At 52.9% G+C, this 11,742-nt stretch overlaps 2 protein-coding genes across 6 annotated transcripts in view; both read left to right on the top strand.

The window, feature by feature from the left end:
• Positions 1-4,727, top strand: part of RPS19 (ribosomal protein S19) — a 7,836-nt gene extending 3,109 nt beyond the window's left edge. For all 3 annotated transcript variants that reach the window (XM_008071037.2, XM_021719057.1, XM_021719058.1), the window contains exons 4-6: positions 2,895-3,078; positions 3,646-3,700; positions 4,662-4,727. In XM_008071037.2, coding sequence (XP_008069228.1) covers positions 2,895-3,078; positions 3,646-3,700; positions 4,662-4,688 — 266 coding nt within the window. In that variant the 3' untranslated portion in view covers positions 4,689-4,727. The remainder of the gene's footprint in view (positions 1-2,894; positions 3,079-3,645; positions 3,701-4,661) is intronic.
• Positions 4,728-8,848: 4,121 nt separating this feature from the next.
• Positions 8,849-11,742, top strand: part of CD79A (CD79a molecule) — a 4,250-nt gene continuing 1,356 nt past the window's right edge. For 2 of the 3 annotated variants that reach the window (XM_008071035.2, XM_021719056.1), the window contains exons 1-2: positions 8,849-9,150; positions 11,004-11,300. In XM_008071035.2, the coding sequence (XP_008069226.1) occupies positions 9,075-9,150; positions 11,004-11,300 (373 nt within the window). In that variant the 5' untranslated portion in view covers positions 8,849-9,074. The remainder of the gene's footprint in view (positions 9,151-11,003; positions 11,301-11,742) is intronic. The other variant, XM_008071036.2, reaches the window with a different exon arrangement.

Here is an 11,742-nt window from a genome sequence, read left to right as displayed (position 1 = left end):
TGTAGAGATGAGGTCTCGCTGCCCAGGTGGGTCTCGAACCCGTGGGCTTAGGCACTCCACTCACCTCAGCCTCCCAAAGGCGTGGGATTACAGGCTGAGCCACCGAGCCTGGCTTGGCTTATACTTTTGAAAAGTTGTAGTCCAAGGAAGCTGAGATACAGGCAGGTGAAGTGAAGTTCCATACTGTAATCCTTTTTTCCTTCTGGATCATGGGGGCTGGCCTGTTTTGCCCTCTCAGGTGTTTGAAGTTAAAGTACACTGGGGCAGTGGCCAGGCTAAGAAAAGACAGATTGTAAAGGCATATAGGAGCCAGCATGGAGTGGACAGGTTGGGATTTGAGGGATGACAAGGTCCATAGCAGGAGACGGGCCCTCCTGAGGTTGGTCTGGGAGCTGGGCAGAGCTGTAGAAGTGAGAGGTCTCAAGGCAGTGGGGAGGAGTAGGGCAAAGGGTGAGGCAGAGAGAGGAGGAACCCAGTTCAGGAGAGGGGAGAGCTGCTGTAAAGGGAGTCTCAGTATAGTCCAAGGGAGGGTCGTAAATACCAGCTAGGATGTCCTGGATTTGCACAGCTCTCCTTTGAAAGGTGGGGCTGGGGCCTGGGCCTCTGGGGGTTGAGAAGAGAAGAATGGAAAGGAGGTCAGTGTATTATAGAAGGCAATAATTCAATTCTCACAGTTTCCAATTTGTGGAGTTAGTATCCTTTTCCCCTAGTGGGTCGGGAAAATAATTAGCATGAACTGGAATGGCAGGAGAGAGGACCTTGTAATGTCTACAGATAGTGTTCTACATACCAGATGATTTTTATAACAACATGAAGAAAAAATCGTGAGACCCCACTGAAGAAACAAATAGGCTTTATTGAAGCTTATTCTCTGTTGGTTACTGTAAATCATCTTGATTCTTCTGCCTCAGCCTCCTGAGTAGCTCGGATTGCAGGTGTGAGCCACCATGCTCGGCTTATCCCATTTCTGATGCACAGCTTCTGTGTGCTTAGAGTGTGTGTCTTGATCCTTCCTGAGGCTATCTTGAGTTCCCCAGCCCTAGGTATAGCCCAAATGGGAGAACAGGTCTCTACCCAGACCCAGGGCACAGCCAGGTACAGGCACAAGATGTCACTCGGCTGGCAGAAAGAAGTCCCCAGGCAGTGAGGAAGGAGGCAGGGCCTGGAGTGAGGTGGGCATAGAAAGATCTAAGGCCGGTCACAGTGGGTTATGCCTGTAATCCTAGCACTTTGGGTGGCTGAGACAGATGGGTCACTTGAGCCCGGGAGCACGAGACCAACCTGGGCAACACAGCAAGACCCCCGTCTCTACAAAAAATGAGCCAGGCATGATAGTCTGCATCTGTAGCCCCATCTACTTGGGGGTCTGGGTGGGAGGATCGCCTGAACCCAGGGGGTTGAGGCTCCATGAGCCATAATTGTCCTGATTGTGCCACTGCACTCCAGCCTGGGTAACAGAGTGAGACCCCGACTCAAAAAGAGCTAAGAATGGTTTAGGTGAGGAGAAGCTGGGGGCAGTGAGACAACAAGAGGGTTCCTGCAGAGCATGGTTGTGCAGTCATCCCTAGACATCTGCAGTGCATCAGTTTCAGGACAACCTGCAAACCAGAATCCATAGATTCTCATCCAGGGGAGGCTGGGAGCAAGTGGGGTGAGAGGGGTAGCCCACCTCACTTGGTCTCCCCACCACCACCCCTACACACACACACACACAGAACACTGCCAAGCACCTGGCTCTTAGTAGTTACTGAAGAAGTGAATCCCCAGTCTTTGAACCCGATCTTCAGTAGAGAGTGTCACTTAGGCAGGCTCATACCACTTGCTGGTCTCTGGCCCCGGGGATGAACTGGAGTCTACCCTGAGCTTCCCAGGCAGGGACATGTGATGACTGAAATCTGGGTGCTTCCTGCTTTCCTTGCCTTTAGTCATGGATAGTCCTTTTAGAGCTGTGTGACATGGAGCTAGTGAGTACCCTCTGGAGCCTCTGTTTCCCTTTCTGTAAAGACCAGCATATAACACATAGCTATTGAATCCTCACAGCAACCTTAGCTAAAGGACTGTTATTCCTGAGGCCTCCTACATCAGGAGAGGATATGTGCTCCAGTTAGGCAGAAGTGTGAGCGTTACTGAGGAAGCTGGTGTCCCTGGGTTTTACAGGAGCTTTCCTTGAAGGCCGAGAGGCTGGCAGGGGCAAGTCCCTGGGCTAGGGACAAGAGCCCCTGTATCTGTAGCGGGGATAATGCATATTGCAAGTTGGGAGTATCCACTGCATAGGGTATCTGTGCTGCTCCCATTATCTGGGTTCCCCAGGTGCTCATGAGAATGGCAGTAGGTCCCCTCACTGTTGCCACTCTGGGGTCATAGCTTTTTAAGCATTGGTAGACCCCCACCCCTACATACATCAGATTCAACCTCACAGCAGTGCTGCAACAACTAAAAAAGTCAGCCCTGGAAAGGGGGGCACCCACCCAGGTTGCAGGGCCACTGGGACTAGCTGGGGCTGGAGGGTGAGGGGAGGTGGCTGTCAGGTACTACTCTTGATGTATATTTTCACTTTCCCTCTTTATAAAATGGTAGGAATTGCCAGGTGTGGTGACTCACACCTGTAATCTCAGTACTTTAGAAGATAAAAGTTCGACCAGCCTGGGCAACATGGTGAGATCTCATCTCTAAATCAAAAGATTAGCTGGGCATGGTGGAGCATGCCTGTAGTCCCAGCTACTTGGAAGGTTGAGGCAGAAGAATCTCCTGAGCCCAGCAGGTCAAAGTTGTAGTAGCCATGGGTGTGCCAACTAAAAGATAAATAAAATGGTGGGAATTGTTGTTTACTCACACTGAATTGTGTGGCCTTGAGCAAGACCCTTGCCTCAGTCTCCCTCTTGCCCTACCTGCAGCTTCCACAGCACGGCACCTGTACCTTCGGGGCGGTGCTGGGGTTGGTTCCATGACCAAGATCTACGGGGGACGTCAGAGAAATGGCGTCATGCCCAGCCACTTCAGCCGAGGCTCCAAGAGTGTGGCCCGCCGGGTCCTTCAAGCCCTGGAGGGGCTGAAAATGGTGGAAAAGGACCAAGATGGGTAAGCGGGGTAAGGGAAGCTGGATTGATGGAGGAGCCTTGGGTCGGGTTATCAGTACCCACAGATCACCTGTAATGAAGTTGTGAGCACCACGCCCACTCTCTCACAAATAGAGGTGCAGGTGTCAGGCCTGTCCTGCATAATCTGCCCCTGCCCCTCAGGCCTCTCAGAGGCAAGCAGGAGAGGATTCTGCAGAAAAGCAAACAGTGAGGGGCCTCTCCCCGACCTCTCTGACTGACTACCCTGGGCTCCAGGAAGGTAATTTAGTGACTGTCCACTTTCATTAGCCTGCTCGTTAACTTTTCCCAATTGATTTTTCGGGGCTTTTGATCTAATGCTTGCACAAATGACACCCCGTCAGCTCCCATGGGGGCTCCCACTCCTGCCCCCAGCTTGTTAGAATGCAGCCAACTGGGGCCCTGGATAGAACTCGAACTTGAGCAGCATCATGTGGTTTCACAGCCAAGAGTTTTCTTGGAAAACCTTGTTCACAACCTTCAGAAGGGAGGGAAGGTGGTGAGAGCCTGTGCTCACTGGAACCTGCATGACCCTTCCCTCCTCCCTCAGGGGCCGCAAACTGACACCTCAGGGACAGAGAGATCTGGACAGAATCGCCGGACAGGTGAGTGAGGTCTGTGGGTAGGCCAGGGCTGGGTCACTGCCCCAGCATTTTCATAGGTCCGACTTAATTTCTCCCTGGAGGACACAGCCCAGGGCAGTGGGGATCAGGAGGGCTGCCTGGGGACAGGAGAAAGAACATTTCTGACTGACTTTCCTGCTGGAGCTGCTTGGAAATTGGGGTACTGGGGTGGAGGGAACCCATGTCCATGATGCTGCTGGGCTTATGTGAGGCGCATAGCTGCATCCATACACATGACTCCCTTTTCCCAGGCCAGCCTACTTAGATTCCAGCTGCAGTGTTTCTGCCCTATTCTTCAGGCTTCCTGGGCATCAGATGGAGGCTACTTAGAAGAGGTGGAGCTATGGATGGCTAGTTCAGGACCTAGGTCTCCATCCAAATCCTGGCTGGCTGGCACCCTGGGGCAAAGTATCTTCACCTTGGAAGCCACAGTCTCCCCACTTGTGGATACCTTTTCTTGCCTACCTCAAGAATGGTAGGATTCAGTGAGCCACAATACAGTAGGGGCTCCCAAGACCTAGTCTAGGCTCAGTGCTGATTTTCTTTCTGTATCATTGACTCAGACCTCTAGGAGCCTTAGAGTATTTAGTCGCTCAGTCAAGGGTCACAAAGGAATGGAAGGTGCAAGCCTTTTGGGAGTCAAGGGTAGATGGAAGGAGAAAGCTCTTCCAGGCAGTGCAGGACCTGACACGGACAGCTGTGCAGATGGGTGGCCCTCCCGTCTCACAACAGTGGGCAGAAGTTGGACTCCTGTTCCACCACTCCCTTCTCTTGCATCCCAGGTTACATGTCTAAAATGGGGAAGGACCACAGTTGGGTATTGAAGGATGAGATGAGATGGCTGCATTTGAAGCCACAAATCGGGATGCTCTATAGGGGGTAGCTGGGAAGAGTGCTGCAGAGGCCCGTGACGGATCCTTGCTCTTCCGTTTGTTTTCCACAGGTGGCAGCTGCCAACAAGAAGCATTAGAACAAATGATGCTGGACTAATAAATTGCCTCATTCGTAATCCTGGTCTGGGTCTCTGTTGATTGGCTAATCTTTGAGAGCTTGAGGAAGAAGCACTTCCTTCCCTTGTGTAAGGATGCACTGGGGTGCTTGGGTTCCCCAAGCCTTCCCAGTTCAAACACTTCCTCCACCCACAGGCAAGATGTCCCAGCTGCTGCGTTTGGGGGAAGGGCCCACAGGCCCCAGTGCCTCCTCCCCCATTTCCTGTCTGCAATTCTCAGAAAGTGAGAAACGAAAAGAGTGGTTTACGCAGTGGCCCCAGCTGGGGCCTGGGCTGCAGGAGCGGCTTCTCTTGAAATAAGGCAAGAGGTCCCAGACTTGGGCTTCCTGGCATCCCTTAGGCTCCTTTATTGGTATCAACAGGCTGAATGGCCCTGCTGGATTCTTGATAACATCTGAGGAGTGACTTTGGGACCACCTGAGTGATACAGTGGCTGTGGCAGTGCCAAAGACACTAGCTGGTACCTTGCAGGCTGCAACTCTCACAGTTCTGCTCTGCAATTGGGCCCCCTGGTTGAGGCAGGAGATTCGAATGGTGCCCATGGGCAGGTATATGACCTTTGTAGGGACAAGGCTGGAAAGTGCTTCATCTGCTGTGACCAGATCTCCCAGTCGAGGAGGGCTTAAGATGCTAGGCCTGTACTGGTTTGGCCAGGGCTTCCAAGGTTTTCCCCATCTCAGTTTCTCATATCTGACCCATTTCATGGGAAATGCCAAGCCTGGGCCTTGGGTTTAAATTCCACTTCTGCCCCTAATCCTGTGCGCTGTACTGCTCAGTTCCTTTCTCACGTGTAACATTCCTGAGGGATTTGTCAGGATACCTTGGAGCACCTTTGCTCGTATGTAAGCCAACTGGTGTTCCCCAATTAAGACCTAGGGGTTTTAAAACAGTATCAAGGCCAATGGGTCCTACGTCCGTAGGGAATGAAGCTGCCACCCTTCCCAGCTGGAAGTTGTCATTGCCGTAAGATTCATGCTTAAACACTCAGGCCGGGTGCGGTGGCTTATGCTTGTAATCTCGGCACTTTAGGAGGTGAAAGTGAGAACTGCCTGAGCCTAGGGGTTTGAGACCAGCCTGGGCAACTTGGCTAGACCTCCTCTCTCAGTACAAAGATTAGCTAGGGTTGGGGGCGCAAGCCTGTAGTTCCAGCTACTTGAAGGGATTGCCTGAGCCCAGCAGATAGTCTGTGGTACCCATGAGTGTGCCACTTCACTCAAGCCTGGGCAACAGGGACACACCCAACTCAATAATACAGCTTATTACGTGCCAGGCATGGTGCCAGATGCCTTGCAAACATCGTTTTAGCAGCCCCGTGCAGTAGGTGCCAAGAAGCACCAGCATTTTGAAGCTAGGGAAACTAAGTCAAGGGTTGGGTGATTTGCCGAATGTCCCACGGCTAAGAGGTGGCAGAACCATTTGAACCCAAGCAACCTGACTCCAGCCCTTGGCCCACTTGCTACTATGGTCTGTGCCTCAGAAGTGAGGGAAATTAGAAAGCCCAAAGGATTCCATTCCCCAGCAGAGCTGGGGGCAGTCGCTCCCCGTTCTGGGCCCTAGTTTCCTCTTTTGACCGTTGAAGTTGCACACACTTTCCAGAGTTTTGACCTGAGAATTCAATGACAAGGATATTGGGTAAGCAGGAGGCGGAGATGCCAGCACAGGCCGCCGGGGCCCAAATGAACCTGCCAACCGGCGGCCGCGCCCCTCCAGCCACTGGGGGGCAGTCGAGAGCCTGGAAACCGGTTCAGCCGCTGAAAGATGGAGGTGAATTCCTAGGACTTCCAGGTCTAGAGCCAAGCTTATTCCTGGGAGGCGGTAATAAGTAACTGAAGCACAGAGGGGTTAATGACCTGCTGTCCACAAGGGACCCAACAAGAGAACATCTGCGCTTTGTCCTAGGTATTGGGCTAAAATGTAAGCAGAATATTATTAGTCTCACCAAATGGGGAGGGGGAGAAATTGTACCCATGTCACAGCAGAAGAAACAGGCTCAGATGATCAGTTGGCAGAGCTGAGATGTAAACCCAGAAATCTCAGACTCTTGAGGCCCATGCTCTTCTGTGTGGGTGACAGTTACACTTTTTTAAAATTATGAAATACTTTAGGCACACAAAGCACTATTTACAAGAATGTAACAAAAACCCTTGAACCTACCACCCAGTTTAAGAAGTAACAAGGAAGCCAGGCTCGGTGGCTCGGCCTGTAATCCCGCGCCTTAGGAGGCTGAAGTGAGTGGATTGCCTGATCCCATGGGTTCAAGACCCACCTGCGCAACTTGGCGAGATCTCATCTCTACAATAAATCAAAAAACTAGCCAGGTGTGGTAGGGTGCGCCTGTAGTTCCAGCTACTTGGAAGGCTGAGGCAGAAGGATCGCTGGAGCCCAGCAGGTCGAGGCTGCGGTGGCTGGGAGCGGCCACTGCACTCCAGTATGGGTGACAGAGTGAGACACCAACTCTCAAAAAAAAGTAACAAGGAAATAAAACCAAGACAGGCAAAGCTCTATGTGTACCTTTTCTCAGTCCCACAGAGTTAACCCCTCTCAGAAACTGGGCGCTTGTCACTCCCTGCCTGGGTCTACACCTCTACTGCAGATGTGTCCCTAAGCAGCACACAGTGTTGTTTTTCCTTTTGAAAGCAAGTCAACTGTATCATGCTACAAGATTTTTTTCTCATGTTCTTGTCATTTCTGAGATACAGCCGTCCAGTCACTTTCCCCTACTCTGTGGTATTTTGTTGGCTGACTTTACCACAATTTATACACCCATTTTCCCGTAAATGGATTTTTCCTTTGTTTCTCAATTTTCCCTGCCATCCATTTTTTTTTCTTTCTTTCTTCTTTTTCTTTTTCTTGAGTCGGAATCTCACTCTGTTGCCCAGGCTGGAGTGCAATGGTACACTCAAGGGAAGGGCACCATAGCCTCAACTTGCTGGGCTCAGGCGATCCTTCCGCCTTCACTTTCCAAGTAGCTGGAGGGTGCTATAGGCGTGTGCCACCAATTTTATGATTTATTGACGAGACGAGGTCTCACCAAGTTGCCCATACTGATCTTGAACCCCTGGGCTCAGGCAGTCTTCTCAACTCAGCCTCCCACAGTCGTGAGCTACCGCACCTGGTTGCATTTTTTCCTATCTGTCTCTTTGTGTGTATGTGTGTGTGAGAGAGAGAGAGAGAGAGAGATTGAGAGAGAGAGAGAGAGTCCCCTAACTACTCACAGATATCTTAGCAACCCAACCCTTCCCATTCAGACCTCATTTCCTCACAAAAATGTGATTGTGAATCCCCGCTACACCACGGGCTTCAGTTTCCTTCACTGTAAAATGATGGCCTACTCTGCCTAGTTGTGGGTGGCCAACGTAAAAGAAGTCCAATAAAGATCTGATTATGGCTCTAACTCCTTGGTGTCAGGAACACCATATCATATCACAATGCGAGGGAGATGCTCTGTTCCTCGACTTTCAGATTAAAAATGCCAAGAGAACTGGTGCAGCGGCTCACATCTGTAATCCCAGCACTTTGGGAGGCCCAGGTGGGAGGATCACTTGAGCCCAGGAGTTCAAGACCAGCCTGGGCAACATGGCGAGACCTCATCTCTACAAAAAACTAAAAAAAATTAGCCGGGCATGGTGCCACACACCTGTTGTCCCAGTTACTATGGAGGCCGAGGTGGAAGGATCACCTGAGCCCAGAAGGTCATGGCTGTGGTGCGCTGTGATTGTGCCACTGCACTCCAGCCTGGACAACAGAGTGAGAATCCAACTCAAAAACAAAGCAAAAATGCCAAGGCTCGGAGGAGGGAAGTGACCATGGTCCACCTGCTTCATTTATTCATTATAAGCATTTGATAGTGACTAACATTTACTGAGTTAACAAGCCATATTCAGTGCTGTGCATGCAGAAACCCCTTTATATCCTTGTTTACAACCCCAAGAAACGAAGAAGCAGGGGTCAAAGAGGGGTCAAGATTTGCCCAAGACCAGGGAAGGGTAGAGGTCAAACTCAGAACCACTACCTTGCCCACGGCAAGGAACTCAAACTCCCTCAGGCTTCCTTCCCAAGACTCACCAGTGAGGAGCCAGGCCTGGAGCTGGCCTCTACCCCCACCCAAGCAGCCACCCCTCAGGGGACTTGTGGCCACCACAGGTGCAGGGAGCAGTTCCTCTCCACGCAAGGCCTGAAGCGTACCGAACAGGGGCTGTCCCCAGGCCCGACAACCAAAGGACCCAGCAGTGAGGGCCAGTGGAGCCCATCTCCGGCAGGGCTGGGCAGGAAGTGGGGCGGGGTTTGGGGTGGGATCTGGTACCCCAGGACTGCTGCGGCTCAGACTAACCAACCCACTGGGAGAAGATGCCTGGAGGTTCAGGAGTCCTCCAAGCTCTACCTGTCACCATCTTCCTCTTCTTGCTATCTGCAGCCTACCTGGGTAAGTGGCCAAAAGGCAGGTACTGGGGGATATGGGGGGTGGGGGAACGAACTGGAGAGGCTGGAGAGAGGGCACAGGCAGAAGGAAGGGGGCTTAGGGAGCGGAAGAAGTCAGAGGACAGGGAGCCTGGAAAGGCCCCTGTAGAAATCACATCTGTCCTAAGCTGGACCCAGGTGCGGTTGGAGGGCACCCAACGAAGGTGAAGGGGTGTCCACACCACAGCGCCATGGAGGGAGGCAGGAGTGAGAGATGCCTCCCCCACTCTCTCCTCCCCCCAGGTCAAAATAAGGAACTAAACTCGTTCTTGACTGAGCACCAGGACTGAGGCAGGAAGGGGACTTGGGGGACATTCAGCATCCAAACCAGATAGAAGAAAAACTTTCTCCCTCTCTGTCTTAAATCTCAGCCAGTTGCCCCACTGTGTAGAGAGCCCCTTCTCAGCACTGAGGGAGGGAATGCCTCGGGAACCACCCCCTTCCTCCTCTACTCTCCCCTGCCCAAGACTAGCTGGCAGGGGCTGTGGCCACACTGACCACAGATTTCAGAGAAGGTCACCACTCAAGGTGACAGTGGGAGCAGGGACTGGAGCACACATCTGTCTGAGTCTTAAGCCCGTGACTATGAGGTTGCTTGGCCCCTTTCCCCACCTCTTCCTCCTTCTCTCTTCCTCACCTCCCTCCTCCTAGTGTCTCCAGCCACTATGGGCCCCCTGGAGAGCCACCTGTCTCTTTCTTTTTTTTTTTTTGAGTTGGAGTCTCACTCTGTCGCCCAGACTGGAGTGCAGTGGCCGCTCCTGGGCACCGCAGCCTCGACCTGCTGGGCTCCGGCGATCCTTCTGTCTCAGCCTTCCGAGTAGCCGGAATTACAGGCATGCGCTACCATGCCCGGCTGATTTTTTGATTTATTGTAGAGATGAGGTCTCGCTGCCCAGGCGGGTCTCAAACCCGCGGGCTCAGGCAATCCACTCACCTCAGCCTCCCAAAGGTGTGGGATTACAGGCTGAGCCACCGAGCCCGGCTTCGGCCCGTCTCTTTCTGAGACACCCCATCTCCACCATGCAGAGCCCCCTTCCCTAACTCCCAGCCCAACCTCAGGACAGAACTCACCCCTAACCCCTAGGAAGACACACACAAGTTATAGAGAATGAGAAACGGGCACAGGGTCACAGCCCAAGGCAGGCCAAAGACTGATTCCTCAGTCCCAGGCAGAACCGAGTGTTCAACTCCTAGTCAGCCCTGGTGATGTTGGGCAAAATCCCTGCCCTCCCTGGGCCTCAGTTGTCCTTCCTGTAAAATGGGGATAATGAGAGACCCTGCTTCCGGGGTTTTATGATGATTACACAAGAAAAAGTGCCTGGCTGAGGCTGGGGGTGGGGAAATGGGCCAGAAAGGCCTTCAAGGGGAAGTGATGCCCAAATCTGTCCTGGAAGGGGTTGCCGTTGGTTCCCAGTGCCGGGGAACCAAGTTTTCAAAAGCCAAAGAGTTCATGGGGGCCAGGTCACAAAGTGGTAAAGTAGTATGCAGGAGGGTGGCAAGAGATGGCACTGCAGAGGTGACAAGGGCCCCCATGGTTATCTCCCCACCCCCATCTCCTCTCCCAGGATGTCCTCACCCACTCCAACCATGTGTGTCCTCTGTCCTTTCCCAGGAGGTCTTCACCCTCTCCCATCCCTCCACCCCCCCACCCCACCCAAGGTGTATGAGCCCCAGTCAGGAATGTCTCCCTTCCCCCCTCCACCCCAGGAGTGTGCTCACTCTCCTTCCCTCCACACCCAGGAGTGCTCCTGCTGCAGGGGCCAGGGCTGGGGACCTGTGTCACCATCTCCAGTCCCTGACCACCCTGCCTCTCTGCAGGCCCTGGGTGCCAGGCCCTGTGGGTGCACAGGGGCCCACCATCGGTGACGGTGAGCATAGGGGACGAGGCCCTCCTCACATGTGAACACAATGGCAGTAAACCCAACGTTACATGGTGGCGTGTCCTCCACGGCAACTACACATGGCCGCCTGTGTTCGTGGGCCAGGGCCAGGGAGCCAAGGGCGAGCTGACCATCCAGAACGTGAACAAGAGCCACGGGGGCATATACCTGTGCCGCGTCCATGAAGGCGAGAAACTGTACCAGCAGTCCTGTGGCACCTACCTTCGCGTGCGCCGTGAGTGACCTGGGCCCTGGCTCCTAAGTCCCACTCTCTAGCTGGGCACCCTTGGTCTACTCATATGTAAAAGTGGAGAGAGAAGCTGGGCTCGGTGGCTCAGCCTGTAATCCCACGCCTTGGGAGACTGAGGTGAGTGGATTGCCTGAGCCCGCAGGTTCGAGACCCGCCTGGGCAACTTGGCTCATCTCTACAATAAATCAAAAAATCATCTCTACAATAAATCAAAAAATTATTAGCCAGGTGTGATAGCGTGCGCCTGTAGTTCCAGCTACCTGGAAGGCTGAGGCGGAAGAATCACCGGAGCCCAGCAAGTTAAGGCTGCAGTGGCCGGGGGCGGCCACTGCACTCCAGTCTGGGCAAGAGAGTGAGACTCCAACTCAAAAAAAAAAAAAAGAATAAATGTACCATGTCCTTGTAGGCTTCTCCATTTTTTGCTGAA

This window comes from Carlito syrichta, unplaced genomic scaffold (genome assembly GCF_000164805.1).
Source record: "Carlito syrichta isolate Samal-C Ts95f unplaced genomic scaffold, Tarsius_syrichta-2.0.1 Scaffold314104, whole genome shotgun sequence".
NCBI lineage: Eukaryota > Metazoa > Chordata > Mammalia > Primates > Tarsiidae > Carlito > Carlito syrichta.
Note: the sequence above shows the minus strand (reverse complement) of the source record. Positions and strands in the feature narration are given on the sequence as shown.